This window comes from Bombus pascuorum, chromosome 10 (genome assembly GCF_905332965.1).
Source record: "Bombus pascuorum chromosome 10, iyBomPasc1.1, whole genome shotgun sequence".
Taxonomy (NCBI): domain Eukaryota; kingdom Metazoa; phylum Arthropoda; class Insecta; order Hymenoptera; family Apidae; genus Bombus; species Bombus pascuorum.
In genome coordinates, this window is record NC_083497.1 from 1,386,346 (window position 1) to 1,410,757 (window position 24,412).

Sequence of the window (24,412 nt, forward strand, 5' to 3'; positions counted from 1 at the left end):
TTTCTTTCCCAAAGTATTTGAAATATGCATATGTATATATGAATTTAGACTACAAATAAGAACAGAACTATCACCTAATACGATGAAATGGGAAACTTTTAGTAGAAATGAAAAAGCATATATGCATACAAAATTAACTTATTTAATTTTGGATATTATCTATACTTTATACTCGCATATATTATATTATATGCCGATAAAAAAAAGTAAGTCAAAATCTTCGCTCAAATTCAACGCAAATAGGAATTGATACATTCTCGGTCTTTAGATTTGGCAATGGTATATTTTATCGTATAGATTGTTCTTTAGATTTGTCGTCTTTTTTTTTACGTGTTTCATTTTCAATAGATGCATGCTTCCGGAATATTTTTGTTGCTACTATCTTCGATACAACCACCAAAAAGTGCAAGCAAGAAGTATTACGCAGTAACATAGGGGCGGTCACCTGATTCTATTTCACGCTAGAAAAGGCAGGATCATTTTAGACAATCCCGAAAGAATTGAGACATCATATAGCTACATTGAGGCATCATAGGCTGCAACGATACAGCTGGGCAAAGAGTGATTCCTCGTGAAAAATAAATCGGGAATATTACAGAATAACATTTTTTCACATGTTGCTCTGTTTTCTAAAAAAATCATTTTGTCCTATACACGTTCAGTGGCTCGCGAAAGTATAACGCTTGGCACAAAATTTTTCATGAATATATAATGTGCAATGTATGAAACTTTTTAAAATTTCCTTAGTACTATAATGAAATACGACTATCCTGATTATAATATTAAAATTTGAGGCCATTCAGTAAATGTATGTGGAAGTGACAAGACGTTTATTGCGAGCATACACTGAGTGAAAAATTAATATACAGCATGAATAATAGTCTTAAACATAGAATTAGTACTAACGACTAGTCTCGCTACAAATTGTGGCTTATTAATATAGTAAATAATCGGTTATTCGTATAATATTCAATAAATGATATCTTGTAACTTCTATTATATTTCTATGTCCATTTCAAATTTTACTAATCGCAATTACAGTTGTGTTTCGTTGCGGTGTTAATGAGATTCCAAAATGTTTTGCAATATATATATATATATAGATAAAATAATAATATATATTGTCAATTAATATAATACATCTATTTAACTATAGAAGTTACAAAATATTTAGTAGAAGTATATATTTTAGAAAGAGAATAAAAATACTTAAACAGAAAATTAATAATTTTCGGTGCTCAGTAGGACCATCTTCGACACTTATCGTATGCTTAAAGTGACTATTCATACTACATTTTAATTTTTTACTTTTTATATATATATATCTTCAAATTTTTGCTAATATAGTTGTTGCAATCGCATTCGTTATGGTGCTAGTGAGGTTTCAAAATATTTTATGTAACACGTACAATACATACACATAAATGTTTCCTACGAAATAGCTGCGAATACTTTTGCGAGCCTCTGTATATTAATTGCAAGTTTCGATTATACGACCTTTGTTTCTGATTGTGTTTGTACTCAAAAACATGGCCAATTATTATTTCTTCTTGCCGTTATTACTGTCATACTTTCTGTTGATCTATACTATTAGGCTCTTTTCATAAATGAAAGCATAAGATTATTACTTTTTAATATCAATTTTCATAATATAGGAAATATGGATCATACTATTGCATGCACAGTTGCTCCAACTAAATTGTTAAATTGTACTAAGTCGTCGCAGCGTATTATTTGCATTTTCTAATTTTTCGAAGAGAAAAACGATATTCCTCGATATTCCTATCAACTCTAAAATAAGCCCTTGATTTATTAGAATCCTGTAAACAGAAGTCCTTCAAGTTGAAATTTAAGGTCAACATACGTATATCGTGCTAGGTTTTCAAAGACATTTTTCTCTTCGACTTATTTTTTCGTGAGAAATCACTTCTTCCCGGTAGCATCACGATTGCGGAGACACCTTATATAAGAAGGTCAGTTCCTCGCAACCTCCGCAATCTCCAATCAGGTGTACGTGGTAGTGGTAGCTTTATCCAATATAACCTCGGATAGAAAAGACTAGTGGGCTATTTCTGAAATTGGCGGCTCCAAGAAACTGGATTCTACAGATTTCGTCAATGACACACGTCGAAGTAACGGAAACCTACGATCGCACCATCGCATTTTCCTTCTTCAGTCTACGCTTTGCTTTTGGTATGGGTTTTCGATCATACGATCGATAACCACTCACGAGCATTCGAAAGCTTCAATCAATCAAAGTAAATAATATGTGAATATTACCAATGTGTATAAACTAATGACGAATTAAATATTAAAAAACAGCAGTTGTACTTCTCTGTTGGAGATCTCTGTTTTACGTATATCGGAATTGTACATACGATTATATATAATGATATTAAATTATGTTGTATCATATAGGGGATATAAAGTGATTAACATATCCGTGTTCTTAATACACAGGTACACGTGTATTAACATATTTATATTTCATTTCGAGTGATTATTAACGTATAACAAAATTCCCGAATATTTATGAAAGTATAATAATTTGCGAAACAAATACACAGCGGTTCACGATAATATTCGAACGCTTGCTATAGAATTCTTTTATGAATACATTATGTGCATGATACGAAGCTTTCTGATATTTCATTAGCACTGTAATGAGACACGATGATCGTTATTATAATAATAAAATTTGAAACCAATCAGAAAATGTATATTGGAGTTACATGACTGACATTTGTAAACAGTCACTCGCAATAAAATGTTAATACACGGCATGAATATTAGTTTTAAACATTCAATTGATACCAAATGTGTTAGAATTTAATTTTAAAGTTAAGATAAATAATCTGTGGAAGACACAATGTTTATGTTAAAATAATATTAGGTGATATTTATTAAACAGAACTATAGAACCAAATGTATTTAAAATATAAGTGAGTGATATGGTATAATTAACAAAGTATGCAGGTAAAGAATTTATGGATTGTAAACAGTTGGCCAGTTACTCTCAGACTAACTGTAGGTAATGACCCATGATCCCTTAAATATTTTGAACCTTACTCTCTACACAGTAATGAATATTACTGTGTAAGTGTAAGGTTCAAATGCCTGTGTAGGTGTTGTAAAAAGTCCTGTCACTACTATACATTGTGGCTTATTAATGTAGCGAATAATTGAATGTCCAAATAATTTGGTCACCTTTGCAATAAATATTTTGCAAATTCTATATTTATTTTCAGATTCGTTTCTAATTTTACCAATACAGTGACGATAGTCGTGTCCTGTTACAGTGCTAGTGAAATTTCAAAATGTTTTGTATAGTATATATTGCTTTGGTGAGCCACTGTATCATGCAAATGTTAGTTTGAAACACAAATGGTTAAGCTAGAATTACGCTTCGATTTGTATCTGTATAAGTAGCGAAAGGCAAAATAAATATTCAGCAATTTCAGAACTTGCTAAAAAGTATCTAACTTTACTAACAACGTAGGTTATGATAGAATGATGTGTTCCAAGTGGGTAAATATCGTTACGACGAAAAGGAACCATTTACACTTGTTGCCAGAAGATGTAAATACACTAGTCTTTTTCATAGCAAAACAGATTACTTGATTAGTCTTTTTTTAACCGAAATGATATATTTTTTACTATTATTTACAATCTTATATTACATCATATAAATATTCGTTTCTTATATATTGCTACTTGCGTAAATGTATTTAAATATACGGGTATTTCGTTGCGCAGTACTAATCACACGAAATACATAAAATATAAATATATTAGGAATTACTCGGATTAAAACCGATATTCTTAATACACGTTTAAAGCCATAGCTTCAATTTTCTATGTTTCCTATGGAGCTACTAATTTATACATCTATAGTAGTGTCTATTTAAGTCTACATTTAAACATTTAAACTACTATAATCTGCTATTTTTAAATATGACTTATGATTTATAAATAGTATACTAAGAATCAAATATCAAATAATAAATATTGCTAACATTAACATCCAAAGTCTCTCTATAAATTTGTAAGAACTTTTTAATTTGCTATAGTTATGCAATCAGTTAACACAAATATTCTATTTTTTTGTCAGACGGTTTCTCCTGACGGTGGGCTTGCGTCAAAGCCGGCTTGCAGTAATCGCGTCGGCGTTATCGTGCGTAATAGTCCAGTTAAAACTAGCATGCTTCACGATTTCTACACGTTCATATTTTCAGAAGCATAACTAGACCAAACAAATGTTAAATAAATCCTTTTAACCTTTAAATATTGTAACATATCGTCAAAAACTGAGTTTAAAGTTTATGAAGTTTGCGTAGTTACAACTTAAAAGGTTTGAATATTTGTTGCTTTGCGAGTGATTTTCATCATTATCATGAATTTCTATTCTATATGATTATTTAATTATATCCTTTTTTAAAATAGAGTTAGGACAGTCAAGAATATATGTATATTTTACTTTCGATATTTTGTATATATATATTAGATACATTTTGTATTTTTTATACATTTAGAATTCGTAGAAGCACATGTATAGTAGAGTGTATATACCGTGCATAATCGCTGGAATAGTAGTACTTAACAAAGAAATGTTTAAGACGTAAAGATTTCTTGCACCATCCACATTTAATTGTAGCTGTTTTGACAGGATAATAGTAGTGGTATAAATAATATAACAATAATATAAAATGACATGGTATAAGAAGCGAACCCTACAGGATTTTCAATGCACCTGATCTTTTGTTTACGCATCCGCTTTCGTATCACCAGTACTCGATGAAATCTTGGAACCTAGTATGAAAACTGTTTATGAACAAGGGATTATAATTTTCCTAGTGCAAGGTGAACCAGACCGGAAAATTATGGGACATTTTCGTATAACTTTCAAACCATACAAGATATTGAAATAAAATTTCATTTAAAAAGTGTTGAAAAATAATCCGCAGTAAATTGAATATGATGTAAATAGTATATTTTATGATTAACAATCCCTTTTTTAATTTATCGAATTGAATAGTTTTAAATAAATATGAAAACCTGCTTATTTCACATTGTATCTATACTTTTTAGTTAATTTAAACGCAAGTTCAAAAAAGTAAAAAATATTGGATAGTACTAAAAATTGTGGCAGTTTTCAATTGAAATGTATTGCCTAAGTGAAGAATAGGACTAAAATTGTATAATATATTATGCATATATATAATACAATAATAATAATATATAATAATTATACAAGATAATATAATGTTGTAGTATCGTAAAAATGTATTATTGGTGATTTATTTACAAATGAATGGATTGTACAGATATTGATTAAATAGGAAACAATGGTTGTTTAACATGAACTAATCACAATAACGTGCTATACTTTAGACAACTCAATTTGCAACTCTCGTCACAACGGATCCAACGCTCTCTCTCTCTCTCTCTCTCTCTCTCTCTATCTCTCTCTCACGCGGACCACACTCTCTCGGCAACGCTAGTGTCACATCAGAGACAAGAAATCGCGAAATTAACAGATCATCGGTGATCTCGCGTCGCAGTTCGATCGTTTCACGAATAAGGTGAAGAAATTGAACTTCGTATATGGTAATGGAATTTATTATATAAATCCAACAGAGTGACGGTTCAAAGTGTTACAACAAAATAATGTGTCGAGCGCTAATTTTTATATCGAAGTTTTAGTCCCTTTGGAGGGGTTATCGTCGGGTGTGGATCAGAGGCGGCTATTTCGTTACTGTCTCGTTATTGTTTCGATAGCTGTGGTATGCAGAATATTTCATCTACCTGATTACTGAGCGGGTAGCCTTCTTGAGCGTGTGACACTAGCAACACTATCTCGACAACGCAACTCGCACTCTCTGACTTCTCTACTAACACTGCCTGTTAATTTGTCTTTCTGCCTTAGCATCCCTTTTGTCCCTTTGTCTTTGTACGCACGTGTTCCGCAACCGCTCGTGGCCAGGGTAACGTAAACCTTTTCTACGAAACTCTTCAACCGAAGGACTGATGATCATTGATAAGCCTGTCGGCACTTCAGCTCTCTCGCGACAATGTTTATGGTTTATCCGATATCTTTTAGACCTTTTGTCCACGATACTACAATATATAATCATCTGAAGAAATATGAAATGGAATATGAAGAAAGCAGTTATCAGAAATATTATGCAATATGAATTTACATAGTATATGGGGACTGATGAATCGTGAAATTCCATCATTTTATTTATGTATGAGTTCTATAGCTTCAGCATTTAGTATTTTATGATTCTTGTTATATGATTTTAGTCTTAATGCTGACATATACGGATCAGAAGCTAAGAATATTGCATAAAATGTATCTTTATTAGCAGCGATCCTTGAAACTTGTCTGCTGTTCTTATTCCTACAGTTCTTGAAATTCTTGTGTCTCGCTGTTTGCGCCTCTTCTGAAAATTAGCCGATCGAAAGTAAAGCATGTTGTATTATATCTGTCCCATGTATAAAAATAAGGATAACTGAATTAGGATCATTGAAATCTAATTCCAAACATTCTTCACTACGCTTAAAGGGTAACGATTCTGTATAGTGGGATTGAATCAACTTGCAAGCAAATTTTTTCAAATTTATTCTCAACAATTCAAAATTTTCAGACAAAATATCCATTCTTCTTTTTTCTTTTTCCGCGTATTTTGTTCGAATTTTCGCAATATCGAAGAATCTTAAATTTTTACTGTCAAGTATAGGTTACTTTACCGTATTCTTGCAATGACCACTCCAAAAATCGAGAAGCAGAACGGTTCCATTGCGGACCCAATATTGGAAAAATAAATTTCCCGTAGCCACGTTTTCAGTCTTTCTGGTACAATTTTTTTAAGGTAATTGATAATTTGAAAATTTTATACAGAAATGTACTACTGGAAAAACTACGAATAATAACTCCGATAGTAAAATGTAGGGCAGTTCTTGAGTTTAAATAAGCATTTTCTTTTTGTTGAATACCATTTTTTTAGGAAATTCACTAAAAATATCATAATAAATAACTAAATAAATTTTAATACTGCACAAATTTATGAGCATTACGAACCTTCTTACAAAAAACAAAAAACAAAAAACTGAACTTGAACTTGATAAAAAACAAAAATTTGTTATGTTAGAAATGTGAACGTAATGAAGATCTGTGTATAGACAATTCTCACGAGAAATGTCAACAAGATTAATAATGAATTAAAGAAAATATACGAATAAACTGAGTTTATCGATGTATTGATTGATGGATTTGTACTGTCTTAGAATTTCATCATTTCCCACAATTTAAAGACGCTTTAATCTTTAAACAAAATAGCTTGAAGATACAATACAGTTTGCCATATCCGAACCTCCATTCTCAGTTATCTAAACGAATGGTAAAAGATGTCTCCTTCTGTTACAAATACTCCTGTTTAGACGATATATTATTGATAATGTAAATAGTTTTGTCTATAGAAATTAGAGAGAAATAATATTTTAAGAGTCGTTTTAATAAAGCGGCGAGTGAAAGGCGAATCAGACGACTGCGTTGATAGAACTTGGAAGTAGTTGTTATGATTCAATCTGATTATGCTTGCCCGAGATTTGTGACGGTGGGCTTGAGCTCGAGGTGACATAATTGGTCGCTGAACGTAGCCACGGTCTCGCGATGAACGTTTTTACCTAACAGAGAAGTGTCAATATTATGAGACACACGTTGTATTAACAATCAAACCCCGGGCAGGAGCAATGTCGCTGCTACGCGGGTCTGTCTAGCAACAGCGGCTGGAATTTTGTTGGTATTCCCGACCAATTTACAACAAAACGAACGCGATCGTAAAGAGAGGAAAGTTTTTATCAGTCTTTTATTTTTGCGATCATCTTGGAAGGTTTTCACATCGTCTTTACGTGCAGTATATATCGATCGTCACAACGAACGTTACTTTGTGCTTCAAAATATATTCTACGTTTAACAAAGAGTTACACCGTTGACCGTGGATTCGTTATTGAACCTAAGAACATTGTCGTTAACATCTCGAGTGTCTAATCACCACGGTTATTTGTCAAACTTTGTAAAAATCATATTTATACCAGTAAATATAATCTTTATTGTACAACAACGATGGCTAGTCCGAATGAAGATTCGTTACACGCCCCCAAATCTATCTATAATCCGACACATATATAGGAAATAAGAATTAGTGTACTAATAGGTTTGATAACGGTATGATTTATTTCAATATCGTTCACCCCAACACAAAATCAAGCACGATGCTCCGTCAGTCAGTATGCACGCAGTTATCATTCGTCAATAACTCCTCTCATCACAACGACTCTCTTTCACGCTGACAACACTCCTTGACAACGCTGACAACACTCTCTGATCACGCCGGTGTCACGTAATTTTTAAGTAATTATACAAATGTTGAGTTCAGTATAGTCTTTATTCTTTAGACTTAGTGTTTTATTACAGAGGCCAATATTGTAACTGGATTGAAATTAGAAATAGAACTAGTTAAACGGACTCGTACCATCAAAGAAGAAAGCTCGGTGTAGGTGTTCCCTTTGGAACTCAGAACGCGGATTCGTTGTCCACACTTTTTGGTGGAAAAGTGAGGGTAACGATCCGCGATGCCCATTGGTAAATGAATTAGGTAGTAAAGACAAGGAGAGCTAGATATGGCTCATGGGCATCCTTGTTTATGGGAAAAGTCTTATCTTGCCAGACACCCGCTTTCTCCGTATTAGGTAAGAGTCGAGTGCAATAAACATAAACCGAAAATGTTTACGTGAAGAAAACAAACTGAACAGATTCGGTTTATGGCGTCTTCTTAGGCCTGCTGCGAGTTAATGGAACAATAGATAGGTCTTGGCGTTCGGACTACGTGGAATTTTACAAGGGCCGTCACATCTGGCGTACCACATGGCAAAAAGGAAAGTTGGTTCGTGACATTCCCCCCTCCTTAGATTGAACTTGGTCCCTCAAGTTTTCTTCAGGAGGCCCTTTGTGAAATCGCACTCGATGTGATTTGAAATTGCAGCTGATTCCTCTTCTCTTTGGGGGTGGCATGTATTGGTTGAGGTACAGGTGTTGGGTGTTGGTGGGACTGTTAACTAAGATTTCATTTCGGCGAAAAGAAAAAGTTAGATTGATACATGAATAGTTATTCTGGCAAAGAGAAGTGTCAACCTGGAAAGTAGGGTTTTAAACGATTGCCGTGTATATATATAATATTTTTTTTTTTTTTTTTTTTTTTTTGAATTAGATAGTGGATTACATACTTTATCAATCGTGTACGGTCCCAACCATTCCACATCAAGTTTGTGTCTTTTATGATCGTTATAAAAAAAACGGAATTTAAAATAAATAAAGTACTAATATTACTGTGGCAGTATAGTACTCAACTCATTAATAGAATGTATCTTCTTTGAGAATATATGATCATTATCTTATGATAATCTATCAATTAAAATTTTGTTATTTCTATGTTGACATTGAAATTGTATAAATAATATGTTACCAACTTATAATTGTTCCCCCAAAATAACTAATTAACAATGATTTAAACTATACAGTTTGTCTTAGAATGATGGATAATATAAAAATTCAAATTTATTAAGAATATCTGACAACTTTAGTTGATTTTATGCTAAATAATATTAAATATTTTGATATAAAACACAAATTTCTGTTGTGTGATTGCATCTAGAATATACAACTCTTAAAGATTTGAGTGAAAATAAAATTCTAAAACAATGTCCTTGTAATGTTAACTTATCTGTAAATACTAAAAGAATAAATATCCATCAATATCCATAATGTAAAATTATTTGCTTGTTAAATGCTTCTAGAGTATGGAACTTTATGTATACTCTTTTTATACAACACCAATGTAATGTACATAATGTATCAATAGCTCTAGAAATTTTTCGAGAAATATACGCAATATTGAAAATATAATAATCGTTATTCAACGGATTTTATATGTTCATAGTAACAAAAATATCCTTTTTTTTTCTAGTATTACATTTTAAATAATTCGTGTTTGACTTTTCGATAAAATTGGTTATTTTGGCTGGGCACTCACCACGATTGATAAAGCATATCGTTGTCCGTCGGATCGTAAAAGTACTGTGGGTAGTCTTCCTGTTGTGGCGTTAATTCGTATGTCTGGTCTATTTGTTCCTCTGTTTCTTCCTTGTGTGTCTCGAGATTGTGGACTGCCGGTGGTCTCGGAAATTGACTGGGTGTTTGATAATTTCTACATTGACTAGAGAAACGTCCGATTCGGTTACACTTTAAACATTTCATTTGAGTCCTTTGGGCGAGTGGCATTCGTTCGGCTTGCTGGAAGTTCCTTGGCGTCGGATAAGGTGTTGGAATTGGTTTCCTTTTGGCTGGGTTAGGATAATTGGTCGTCGGTTGTTGCTGTTCGATCTCCTCTATGACTAACTCCGTCTCGAAAGCTGCATCTTGCGCTTCTTGAAGATTCTTCGGCCTTGTAGCTGATGTGCGTATCTCTATTTCGGGTTTTAGCCCTCGGATGAAGTCTGTTACGGAGTCTCTTAAGATTCTGTCGTTCATTGTATGCCTACTGATTTCGTCATAGTACTCGTTCGTTACACTACACTGTAGTTTATTAAGCACTCTGCGGAACCTGATAATGTAGCTCTGAACGCTTTCGTCGTGTCCCTGTATCGTTTCGCGTAGCTGATCTTGTTGTTCCCTAATGGAGGCTTGGGTGGCTACGTTTCGTCTTAGGGCATCGTACAGGTGTTCGTATTCGCGGATTGGTACATTGCAAATGGCCATTGCGGCTTTACCAGTAATTTTACCGAACTTGATCATCTTGAGCGATACTGTCGGTTCACAACACAATGCTCGCACTTCACGCACTTCACGTATGAACTCTTTCACTCCGATATCGTCTTCGCCGTTTAGCTGTGGTAAACATGCGACCGCGTCTTTGGCCCGTAACCTCGGAGAGGCGAACTGCGGTGAACGATCTTCGTAGGAGAGGTAGTTATCTGCTTCTGATTGAATTGGAGCGGACGGTGGTGGAAAATTTTGACACTTGTTGGCAATATGTCCCAGCTTTCCGCACTTGAAGCACTTCATCTGCGCGCGTTCAGCAGGTGGTCTATTTTCTATTTGGTTAAATGTAGCAGGTTTCTGAGCTGCTGGCGTGTTAGGCGATCTTGATGGTACATTAGATCGTCTTACCTGCATTGGCTGGTTGTTTGCACGATTACTAGCGGAAGGTAAGCGATTACATGACCAATTAGGTTGTCGTTCTTCTCGCAAGTAGCGTTCTACATCGGCTGCCTTTTTTTCAGCTTCCGGAAGATTCAAGGGTTCACTGCTTAATAATATTCGCCCTATGTCGCGTCTGAGTCCCTTTAGGTACACACGAACAGTCTTCTTCGTGATTTCTTCGGTCATAATTTTACGTGTCAGTGGTTGTGGGTACTCATTGGTTACTGCGTACAGCAAACGGTTGAGTATTCTTCTAAACCGAATATTAAAACTTTGCACTGATTCCTCGCGCCCCTGTCTCAACTCTCGTAATTGTTCTTGGTACTCATCCGAAGTCACTTGTGCTGCTAAGTTATTTCTCAGTGCGTCGTACAGATCACTGTAACACTCAATAGGAATGTTGCGAATACTTTGGGCTGCTTTTCCCACGATTTTTTCCACTTTTATTGCTTTTAGCAACAGATCTTGCTCCATACAGCGATCCTTCATACTTCTCACTTCTTTGATGAAGTCTTCAACTCCTACATCATCATCTCCGTTGAGCGTTGGGATGTAGCGTATTGCATCCTTAGCTCGTAGAGTGGGAGAAGCGGGCGGAAAATAGCCTCTTTCTTCCACCTCGGGTTGTTCGATGTTGAGGTGAACAGGTGGTCGCTTTATCTGAGTACTGCTGGTATTAATTTCATCTATCGTAACATAGGAGTCTAATTCGGTAGTAGCGTCACGTCCTGAATTTATTTTAAAGATATGTTTTCCCAACAGTTCTATCTCCGCTGCAAGTTTTTTGTTTTCACTATCGGTTATTCGTTGCGCCTCTTCCATTCGTAGCGTAAGAAGTTCGAATCGTTGAATAAGGTTCTCGTTTTGCTTTTGCATCGTGTCGAATATGCTACGAATCGAATTATCCATAACTCCGGTTGCGGAAACGGTCTCGGTTTCGTCTTTTCGCGATGTAGACATGATTCTAATTAAGTTTACTGAGTCTGAACTATTTATTTGAGCTCGAAACGCTCGAAACGCTTGAGAAACTTGATTTTCTCGTACGGTAATGTACAAATGAATCCAGATTTCCAGCTTACCGTAGTAGCTATGGCCGTTGAGGAGTCTCTGGGATGTTTCCTCTCTGGTTGGTTCTAGATTCCGAATCTTATTTGTAGGCTTGCTCTGCGCTGACCGTAGTCCTCTCGTCTAGTTTCACCGTAGTGGAACGTTGAAAGTTGCTGCAGGGCTTCGTAGTAGCAAAGATTCGCAGTGATCCGCTGATCCTTCAATCTTCAATGATGCGCGTACGCCGAAATCGTAATTTCGTTTTCACTGAAGCGAATGGATCCTGGCAGGATCGCCAAAATGTCACGTAAAATAATAATGAATTTAAGGAGAAAAGAAACTTTTATTTTTCTCTTTTGTTTACAATACACTTCCGATCTCTAGACGTGACCGTTCAAGACTATCTGACTGCTCTACTGCTCTTACTGAGGAAAACTCGGTGTGGGTGTTCCCTTTGGAACTCAGAACGCGGATTCGTTGTCCACACTTTTTGGTGGAAAAGTGAGGGTAACGATCCGCGATGCCCATTGGTAAATGAATTAGGTAGTAAAGACAAGGAGAGCTAGATATGGCTCATGGGCATCCTTGTTTATGGGAAAAGTCTTATCTTGCCAGACACCCGCTTTCTCCGTATTAGGTAAGAGTCGAGTGCAATAAACATAAACCGAAAATGTTTACGTGAAGAAAACAAACTGAACAGATTCGGTTTATGGAAGATAATGGAACAATAGATAGGTCTTGGCGTTCGGACTACGTGGAATTTTACAAGGGCCGTCACATCTGGCGTACCACATGGCAAAAAGGAAAGTTGGTTCGTGACACCGGCAACACTAAAGCCCGACAACGCCGGCAACATTAAAGCTCTTCAATTCACTAACGGCTACCTTTTATAATTTTTAAATAAACCTTCCTAATTACTCGGGGTTTTCTCCGATACTACACATATTATTAGTAGACTGTAGATTTTTATGCATTTATGGGAAATTCGAAGGCACAGAGAAATAAAATGTCTGTACTTAGTATGCGAGAATATATAAAATATTCAAAGTGTAATACTCCTTGCAATATTTGATAAGTGAGACAAATTTCTACCTGGGATATATTTTTTTAATTATATTAATAAAAACATGAATTTGTATAAATGATGATGTACTTGTTCGCGATGAAAATTTATATAGTTCACTAGCCAAAAGATATGAACCCCTTAGATATTAAAACGAGGTGACAATTTTCTTGATCTGAAAGTACCAGAAAAGCGATTGTTCTATTATTCGAAAGTCTCGTTATTCAAAAATTGTTTTCTTCCTACTGATTCGGATGTGGGTGGTTTTACTCTATTTTACATAAATAATTCACAATTAAAAATACAATTTTTTTTTTTTTCAAAAAAAATATTATTTTAAATACTGAACAAGGCTTTTTACGGGCTATCTTTAACTTGGACTTGGTGTATCCGAGTTGCGATAGAGCAAGAACATTCGTCTTTTTTTTCAATCGATATGGTGGAATGTAAATTATTGATATCTAGTTTCAACGGAAGGTTCGTTCGACACGTCCGAAGAAATTTCCATATTATACGCCCTATTCGTGTTCCGTGAAGCTTGTATGGTATATTACTCCTATGGACAAGTAGCATCAACTGAGTTACGTAGCATACATCCTCTTCTCAGTTGAATAGTACGTTCAAATGATATCGTAGCGTAGCGGATGCTCCAGATTTGTCAGCGCTGGTTTTTCACTTTTTGCAGCAGGAATATCTTACGAGATGCCCCAGATACTATCAATTCGTATGAAAGCATATTATGCTTTCTTACGATACTCTATGTTATACTCGTGTAATAAGGTACGCTATAATTTTGGTTACAGTAGAATCTCCAGTATCAGATTTAATAGGGAAACATGATCGTTGAGGGAATTTCTGGACAGTAGGACACGCGTCTTCTCGTATAATTAATATTCCATGTATCATATAAGAACAATTACAAAGAACACTGTAATATAATACAAATGTATTTTTTGTTTTAATTATTTAGGGATTTTTTATATATTTTTTATTGCTAAATTAAATACATCTGTAGCTGTGGTATAGTGTCCGGATTGCAAAAGGTTCGACTGGGATGAACATTTTAGGGGTTTTGAGGTGACTGAAGCCAAAAACGAAGATTGTTTTTCACGAAAATAAGGCATAAAAAACTTCGATCAACGTGTTGACGTGTGACCTTCTCGTGAGTTCTTACGTTATCTTTTTTAAAATGTCGTTCTCCTAACTTACGGTATGGCTTACTTTGAATGCATTTGAATCATGAGTATTGGATTAGTTTTGGGGTATTTTTTATCTTCCGTGACCACACAGAAAGTAGAAAACGGTAAGCGAAAAAATTGGCATTTGGCGCATTGACACTGTCTGTGCCACTACTTGCTTTAACCGCATACCGCTTACCTCTCTGTACGATCACGCTCCTACGCAGATTTCTACAATTAAGATCTTGGTCGAGCAATTGTTCATACAGCTGAATTTTCAAAAGCGTTTATTTTCGCGAAAAAGATAACTCTCATTTTTGACCTAAGATACAGCCGGAAAGATACATTGAAATCAGATTTACAGTCCAGATACTATACTTTATCCAAATTTGTTAATACATTGAGCTGCGTTGAGTTGTATTCTGTTTGACATCAAACCGCCTAAGTCATCTTTCTAATATCACAAACGCTTCAAAATAAGAAGGCATCGTTACTTTCACTCTAATCTTTCCTTTCAGCACGAGAACTTAAAATATCGATAACGATATTCATTGAAGTTTCAAAACTTTATGTCACGTAATATGAATATAATATCACACGTAGATAATATTATCGGTTTATTGCTGATTTATGGAAACCACTACTATACATCAGAACCTAGATATTTATCTTTCAATTTCATTAAAGTTTTTCTACTTCTCGAAACACCTGAATAATTTTCAATTAAATGTTTCTGTGTTTTAGTGTTATTAATCGTACATCTTCAAACGTAGCAAGTTTTTCCACTTTTGCAAACACTCACACTTCTTTCTTAGCTTTCCAAGTATCTTTTATTTCTTTTCAATATTTACAAGGTTATTCAAGGTAAACTAGCATGGAAAATAAATTGATTTGAGACGCTAAAATAAGCTGGCCTATGCAATTGTAATTCTTATAGGGATAGAATACTCTCTCAACATCAATTTATTTATAATGAAATGAAAGTCAATTAAAATTAAGAACAATTCTTCCAAGGAGGGCCAAACATCTCATCCTGTACAGTCCACATACGTACAACGTATCTACACTACAGATAGGCGATATTTATTTCTTGGCGGTCCGCGAAATTTCTAGACTATCCATTAACTTCAAAGTTACATTATGAAAAAGGTGGTAAAAATTGAATTGAATAAACTAAAATTTGGTAGTGAACAACTGCAGTAAAAAATAAGTTACTTTTGAGTTCGTTTATTCAAAACTCGAATAAACACTTGGAAAGCCTGCAATTTTATTTACACAAAACATGAAAAATATTCAGAGATAAAAAGGTATTGAAAAATAAAAAATCCATTAAACGCACAATCATTAAACGTTAATGTCAACGAGAAATGTGAACCGTAAAACGGCATTTTTGAAAACAGTAACGATTACACATTATTGTGCAAGAATTATCCTGTTAAAATAGTGTCTGTAGACAATATACGACCTTTCAATAAAGTTGTACATGACCTACGATCGTATAATACTTTTGCTTGATTATGCTCATAGAATATACCGACAAAATCTTGCTACAAAATTGGTAATTGGTAATTATTTTCACCAGGACACACCACACCAAGTTTGATGATCTTGAAATATGTTATCAAGGTCATCATTCCGAACAGCTTATCCCTATACTTATAATCCAACCTAAACTTAATTCATTGCTGACAGAGATAAGCATTTTTAATGTTGTATAAATAAAAACAGAAAAGTACTGTCTTATGCGTAGCGTGAAATGATTTTCGATGAATTTATTGATATATAGAATAGGACACTTTATTTTCATCATCAATTGACCAAAGTAATGCGTACGAAGCATGTACACCACACGCACTCTAGTGATTACCACGCACGGTCTCAGTTTTTGAATTATATACAAAGATATAGTTAGTTAGTATATATAAGCAATAATAAATTGTAGTAATCGAATTTATGATAAAATCGAGTGAAATGAAAATGAAATGATGCTAGCTAGATATTAAACTAACCCAACCTATAACCCTACAACCCAAATATAAATCTATATATTTTTATTTATATTAGAGATGATTAGCATCAATGAATCAAGTTTAGGTTGTGCTATATAAAAATGGGACCATAGCGTAGTGGGGAGTAAATTTAATTGAAGCTTTCTGTGAATATCTCGGAAACTGAGGTTGAGCGGTGGTAACATGCACAGGGAAACGTTGTCCAGAGTTATGACCTTGACAACATATTTCAAGGTCTCCCAAAATCTAAGCAAACGCAGAATACACAAATACGATGGTTAATTAAAGCGATTTATAAATCATTGGTTCGTTTGTTCGCAGAATCGACGCACGTTCTCGAAATGTAACATACCCTGCGGGGACTATCCGGCGGGACACGAATTAAATTACGCTTCGGGTCAAGTACGACCAAGGCAAAACAGTGTGTTCATTGGATCTAATACGTCCTTGCTCCCTGGCGCTCAAGGTATTCCACGTCGCACGAGAAGCGCGTTCGATCTTCAATTCTTGATGTTTTCGGAGAACAACTCGTGCAGTGAACAGGATACGTTAAAAAACTTGAAGTCAGCCAACGAGTCCACGAAATTGTTGCAACGCGAACGAAAAACCAGTATCTGTCAGTTAGACAGAATCGAAACGTCCAAGCCTGTCTTTCGAGACAGAGGAATGAGTGTCTGTCAATTCGATACTTCCTCGAAATTATGGCAACGAGATCGCGGAATGAGTGTCTGCCACTTCGACAGGATGGAGGTACTTGCCAGACCGTTGCAAAGAGACCGTGGCGGAAGAATCTGGCAGTTCGACAGAATGGACGTGTTGGCCAATCCGCTGCAGAGAGATCGCACAGGCAGCGCCTACCATTTTGACAGAATGGACGTTTTGGCCAGGCCAAATTGTTCTTTTGGCAAATCCTTGTCGAGGGAGAGGCGCGTCAGCATGTGTAACTTTCTGGAGAAAGACGAGGAAGCAGCGAAAGGTAGTCAAATGGTACGGCGTTTAAGCAGCAACAACATTGAGAAAATCGTGAAGGAGGAGGTGTCCGTCGAAGAAGCGGAGTGTGAAACGGCGATGCAGCAGATATTTCCCAAATGCACACCCAAAGGAAATAAAAATGCTTCCTATCAATTGGACCAACCGTCTTGCAGCAAAACTCCTGACGTTGTGTTCGGATACAAGGCTACTTGCGTGTAATGTGAGAAGGTTAAATGTATGACTTATCAAGGGAGAATATGTATGCTATACTTGAAATTTATGGAGTTAATCATCGTTTCAATTTCAAGGTATCGAAGGGTACTTGAATGCATATGACATATATTCAATCACTATATGGTAATAAATAGAAATTCTTATATAAAATCGTATCTAAGTGTAACACTTATACCGACTGTATAATGTTCCAGAAATGAAATTAAAAAATACTCCTTCCTTTTAAACGTACGACTCGTAAAGTTCCGAAAGAACCAAACTCCGTGTACATAATGATTCAAAGGCGTCCGATTCCGAGAATAATTCTACGACGAAAAATATATTTTATTAATGTTATACTTGGCTCTTTCGGTCATGTTATTCTGAGTGAAGGAATCGTCCGAATAAATTTACACCGTGTAACAAAATAACCACAACAGAATTTGAAAGTGTACACGTTGTCAACGCTACGAGAATTTTAGAAATGAATAATATCACATACTTTTCGGGCTAAAAACAACGATTTTCACATTGAAACACCGAAAGAGTTGAAGTTGTAATAATCAGTTGTAATAATCTAAGAAAGTAGTAAAAGAAATTTATAAAGGAAGATGCAAACTATTTTTTCAGGAATTGTAATTTTTTAGACGACTGTTGAAAAGATATAAATTTATTAACACGTATTACAATTTTGGACTTATTATGATATTAAAATTTACCAAGCATTCTGGCAAAAACGGCGTTGAAGAGAACCCGAAACAGGGACAATTATCTCCGTTACAAGGTTTGTGCCACCTTGTGATGGTATATAACGTTCGATATATACTTGAAATCCTAAGTTAAATCCACTATCCAACGTCCACTTCGTAGGTTTTGAATACTACAATACATATTTAATCGTTCATTCATGCTACTTGTCAAATATGTATTCACCAAGTAAGGTCTTTGCAAACTGATTTCGAATCCCAGTAAAAACACTTGCAATCACTTAATAGAATTATGAGAGTCAAGAAAGCAGTTCCACTTCACTGAATTTCTATAATAATGCGAGGAAGATTTTACAGAATTGTAAACGATAAACAGGATTCCTGTTTAATTGATTTAATTAGATTTAATTAGATTAATTCTTGTAAAATTTTATTTTAATGTTAAACGTGTGAATATTTCATTTTTCTTTCATTTCTAAGGTTTTGTAATGTTTAAAGAAGATTTCCAACATAAAATTGAAACAGAAAATCGTGTATACCAATATTTTGTTCAGACTTGGCACATTTTCTAACATTAGAAAATTACAATTGGATCGAAAATGACCGAAAGGACGTACCAAGGTTAAGAATGATATCCAAACAAACTGTGTTAGTTAATGGAGAATTGCTAGTAAGTTTTAAACTTTCTGTTATTTCGGTTACGAATATAAAAGCTTACAGTCAACTCCATTTAGATTAGCTACGTGTATAAATGAAATCTTTTCTTTTAATGACTACACCACATTTACAACTGGCTCTGTTGAGCCAACCAGCAAATTTGATAGCGTCGATATCATGTGCGTGTGAATAATGTTCAATAGCGTTTCCACTCCATTTCCTTACTTTTCATTCCAGTAACTTATATGGCTTCGTTCTCTTCTGACTCCTGAAGTTTGTGTCACGTTTTTAGCTAGTTCGTTAAAACGTATATAGTTTATTATTGTGTGCTGTTGCAATTAAATGAAATCTTAAAAGGAAAATATATTCCAGTTTAACTGCACGTGCCAAGAGAACAGACGTATTTCAGTTTTGCAGACTACGCGCGCCTGTGCAGTATTCGCCGACAATATAAACTGGTTGCCGTAAATACTTTTGAAAATTCATTGCCAATTTAGTTGCTATGTATCCATTATCACGATCGCGGATTACGAGAATGCATTAAATGTTCAGATAAGTCAATGCAATTTTCATGTCAACTATGTTTTATGTCCCATAAGAACAGATATTTACATCCTCTATCGTTCCAAAATGTTCTCATAAATGAGATTCTGTGTAATTACGATTCGTATCGTCAATATACCCGATCGCAATTTATTCGGTTATCTGTTTTTGCTAAAACGATTATTATTTATTCGCTTAAAATTTACAATTATCGTCGAGATAAATTATTATTCGCTTTAAGTTAACGTCAATTTAAATTAAACGTATAACTCTTCCCAAATGTGTTGCGAAAATTATGCATATATAAATCAAATGTACTATGAATTTTTACCGGAAAATATACAAATTGAAATCTCCGTTATCGAATGACAATGTCAGAGAACACTTCCATGACATATGAGTCGGAGGAAAATGCCATCATTTGTCCAGAAAGTACTGTATTATTATGAAAATCATAACACTTGGGAGAAAAGTTGAACTGTAAAAGGAAGGTTTTTAGATTATGTTTTCAAATTGTTTTCAATAAATATTCTATTAATCCTTCAAATCTTCGTAACATTCAACGTGTAACCTAATTTCTATTAGGTTGTCCGAGAAGTTTCTTTCGTTCTATAAAGAAATAATAGACGCACAATGTTTTCTATTTTATATTACTTTATTGAATTATGAACGAACATAGTAATAGAAATAGAACGAAATGGAACATATCTAATTCAATAAAATAATATAAAACAGAAATTGCTGTTCATCTATGTTGAGGTTATTAGATGTATGACCAGAGGAACACGTGGACAAATTGTAAAGTAGAAAATATATTTTAATATAGAAGTAAGTACAAGTAGGAATATAATTTGAGCTGGTCCTGATCCGCACGCCAGTGTCACGTCGGAGACACAAGAAATCGCGAAATCGATAGATCGCCGGTAATCTCCTCGCGTCGCAATTCGAACGTTTCACGAATAAAGTGAAGAAATTAAACTTCGTTTATGATAATGGAATTTATTATATAAATCCAACAGAGTGACGGTTCAAAGTGTTACAACAGAATAATGTGTCGAGCGCTAATTTTTATATCGAGGTTTTAGCCCCTTTGGAGGGATTATAGCTTTCGATAGCTGTGGTATGCAGGATGTTTCGTCTATCTGATTACTGAGCGGGTGGTCTTCTTGAGCGTGTGACACCAGCAATGTTACCCTATGACTGAAAGCCCCGAAGCCATCGTCGCCTGTCTACTGTTTATGGTCTGCCTTCGTCCCAATCTTTTGTCTATACGCTGTCGATGGCTTCGGTGCTTGAGAAAACTAAAAAGACCAGATGTAGAGTTTTCTTAGAAGTTTTTTTTTTATTTTTTTTTATTTTATTTTGGTTATTTTACAATTTGTCCTTATGGACATTTGGTAAAGTGTTATATCTTGTTGGCGAAGAAAAAGAAAATAAAAATAAAAAATAAATATAGCATGTGGGCGGCTACCCCCAGCGGGGTGTTTTCTTAGAAGTGGTGAGCACTTCAATAGTCTATTATCATCTTATGAAACGAAAGAAACTTTTCGAACAACTGAATATTTTTGTACTATAATTAGACGTTTGATACACTATAGTATTTCTTACAATTTTCACTTTGTTTATTTGAAACCATAACCAGAGACAACGCAGTACAGGAAAAATAATGAGACAAATAATTCGGACAAATGATGACATCTATCACCCTTTAGTGTTCGCGTCTGAGCCATTCTGTCATGCAATGACTCTCTGCGCCAAGTAAACTATATTTGGATTTGAAAATTTCGTTTTACGTAAAGTTTACAAATTTCTCGTTATTTTTAAATTGAAAAACAATAGTTTAAATGATAATTATAAAAAAAATTTACATGTACACTGCCGGTCTTAAGTAACATATGAAGAATTTGATCGATTTGTATTAACAATACAAGAATATTATTATTTGTAATACTATTTTTTCGTGGAATCAAGAGATATATATTATATAAAATTTTAATTGTTTATTTAAAACCTTATCAGTAGTATATGAAAATTAAATGTACGATTCGTTGAAATGTCAATCAGTTTTGAATATTATTGCTCGAATTAATCAGAATAATCTTTCTGTCAACTTGGAAAAATCTTCTCCATCTTATTTATAACTCAGACAACCTGAGAATAATAACATGAATAATAAATAAATAACAAAACTATTGTATGCATAACACATGACACTTACACATGTCAATATTTTTCTTACGTATTTAACTCTTAAACATAAATTTTATCGTATCATAATATTCCAATATCTTCTAATAAACGGTAAATTCATTCTTGATTTTTCTATTTGTAGTCTCGTAACTAAATTACGTTTCGTCAAGAATAAGCAAGCATCCACCTACTTTTGAGTAATGATACACCTACAATCCATTTGTAATCCATTATTTTCTTTGATGAACACAGGAAAAGTTTATGTAGACTGAACAATATATATTGGTATGACATTTCATATTGAAAAAATGAAAATAAAATTGTTTGGTCGTTTATTACTTTTGCGTGTCAACTTCTAGGCGAATAAAAAAAATCTGTAGAGAAAATTAAATAGGTGCATTAAGTACGTTTTCAGTGATTATTGTTATGGAAATTTGTGGCGAAAGAAACTCAAGAACTTATCATTCTAACAAGCTTTCCTTGTAAGAATAATTATTTGAAGTTTATTCATTATATGTATATAGTCCTGCGACACTTATAAAATTACTTTATTAGTTTGAATACATTTGTAACACACGTTTTATATCTTTTTATAATGAGAAAATTTCAACTAATTGGAAGATAATCGCATATACAGTATTGTAAGTTATAAACTATTTACTAACTGTTTAATATAAATAATTATAACATCATTCAGTTTGAATATATTTCAGTTATTGGTCATATCATAGCTAGTCAAAATGCGAATCCAACTATGGGGAACAGCAATTGCAAGATAGAAATTCTTCAACGATTTCATTCGAAAACCTTAAGATCCCTAATAGATGCACCTTGGTACGTCACTAACGAAACGATACATCACGACCTCAAGATACCCACAGTCAAAGAAGAATTATCCAAAAACTATTCGACACGTCGGAACAGATCCGCAGGCTAAAAAGACATTAGCACTAGATTCAAGTAGAATTAAACATACTATAAACACTTCTAATCATGTCATAGTACCACCCAAGATAAATTTACTTAAAATTCTCTACGAGAGTTGGCTGTAAATTAAACGCAAATAAAAAAAAAAAAAAAAATGCGAATGTTCATACAACTTTATATTTTTATGAACGCAATTTAAAAAATAGAATCTAACCAGAGATTTATATGATCCGTCAAATATTATAATGGATACTATACTTTGAATATATTATATATTTGTATATATTATGTGCAACGTTCACGGTTTAATTACAGTTTCTTTTCGCAATAAAGATTATATCTCGCAATGATAGTTTGTTGAAATTTGATGATTTGTATATCAAAAGTCTCAAATATTTATCAGTACACTGCAAATTTTTATGTATTTATATTCAAAGACTGGAAAATATACAGAACGCACATGACATACACAAATATATAAAATAAATCTTTTAACTATATTCATAAGAATATGAGTTTGCATACCTAAATGCTATTATGCTATACTTTTTTTTTTATTTTATTTTGGTTTTTACAATTTGTCCTGAAGGACATTTGGTAAAGTGTTATATCTCATTGGTAAATAAAAAAATAAAATAAAATAAATATAGCATGTGGGTGGCTACCCCCAGCGGGGTGCCAGCTTCGTTTTTTCTAAGTTATATCTTTTATGAATCATGCTATACGTACACAATAACATGTATTACAAACACAGTGAACTGCAGCATCGTTTAAACACTTGAGTATTAACAAAAATCTGTGCAAAAGTTTAATATGAAAGTTTCTTTGCTTACATCGAATGCATTTTGTACATTCATTTTACATATTCGGTTAGCTTAATGTCCCTTCATGAATGATACATGTGCTTTTTACGGTGAATACAAATCGGTGCTTGATTTCGTCCCCATTCTATTCTCGGCAACGCTTCGTTAACAATGCATTTTAAATTTATCGACTATTCGAAGCTGCAAAATGGACGATACACACGTTTCAACGACTTATGACACTCTTTAACCGGGAAATTTTATTTTTTAAATAATCTTTTCTACTGTTCATGAAATTATTGTTTAATAATCATTAAAAACTGTTCCAAAAATATGAAAATCTTAAGAAATTATAATTATAATTATTATAATATAAATTATGTTGACAGATTACTATTTATTACTTGTCTTTTCCGACACATGCGAGATAACTTTGCTGTTTCGAAGCTCTGGGCTAAGTGCTATGCAGTCATTCTGTACGTGGCGAGTTACTTTAAACCAAGTCTCTTTCTTTGGCAATGCAACGCAGAGTCGTTTGCCATTAGTGAACTATTTCACATATTGACACCTCATAGGGTCTTTTCCATTTGCGACTGGCAGCCGCGCGCGACTCTGCAACTTCTGATAAACAAATTCTTTGATCATGAAATACTGTTGCAAATGGATTTTTATCAGTGGTGAGATTTGTCGCGCTATTTCCTAATTTTCTATCGAAGCAAAAAAAAGCGAAAATATATACTGTTTGTCGAAATTACATCAAAGTTTAGTGCCATTTCAGTGGTAAAAAGTTAAAGCTTTCTCTCAAAAATAAACAATCGTATCCGACCGTGTCGTAAATCT

General features: G+C 34.0%; 1 protein-coding gene across 2 annotated transcripts in view; it reads left to right on the top strand.

Annotated features, from left to right (window-relative positions):
• LOC132911159 (uncharacterized) overlaps positions 1-24,412 on the top strand; it is a 326,329-nt gene that overhangs the window by 119,548 nt on the left and 182,369 nt on the right. Inside the window, exon 5 of one of the 2 annotated variants that reach the window (XM_060967568.1) lies at positions 16,882-20,018. The exons of the other annotated variant lie outside the window; for it this stretch is intronic. Within the exon in view, the coding sequence (XP_060823551.1) occupies positions 16,882-17,751 (870 nt within the window). The 3' untranslated portion in view covers positions 17,752-20,018. Of the gene's footprint in view, positions 1-16,881; positions 20,019-24,412 lie in introns of those variants that run through there. 2 annotated transcript variants of the gene reach the window in all.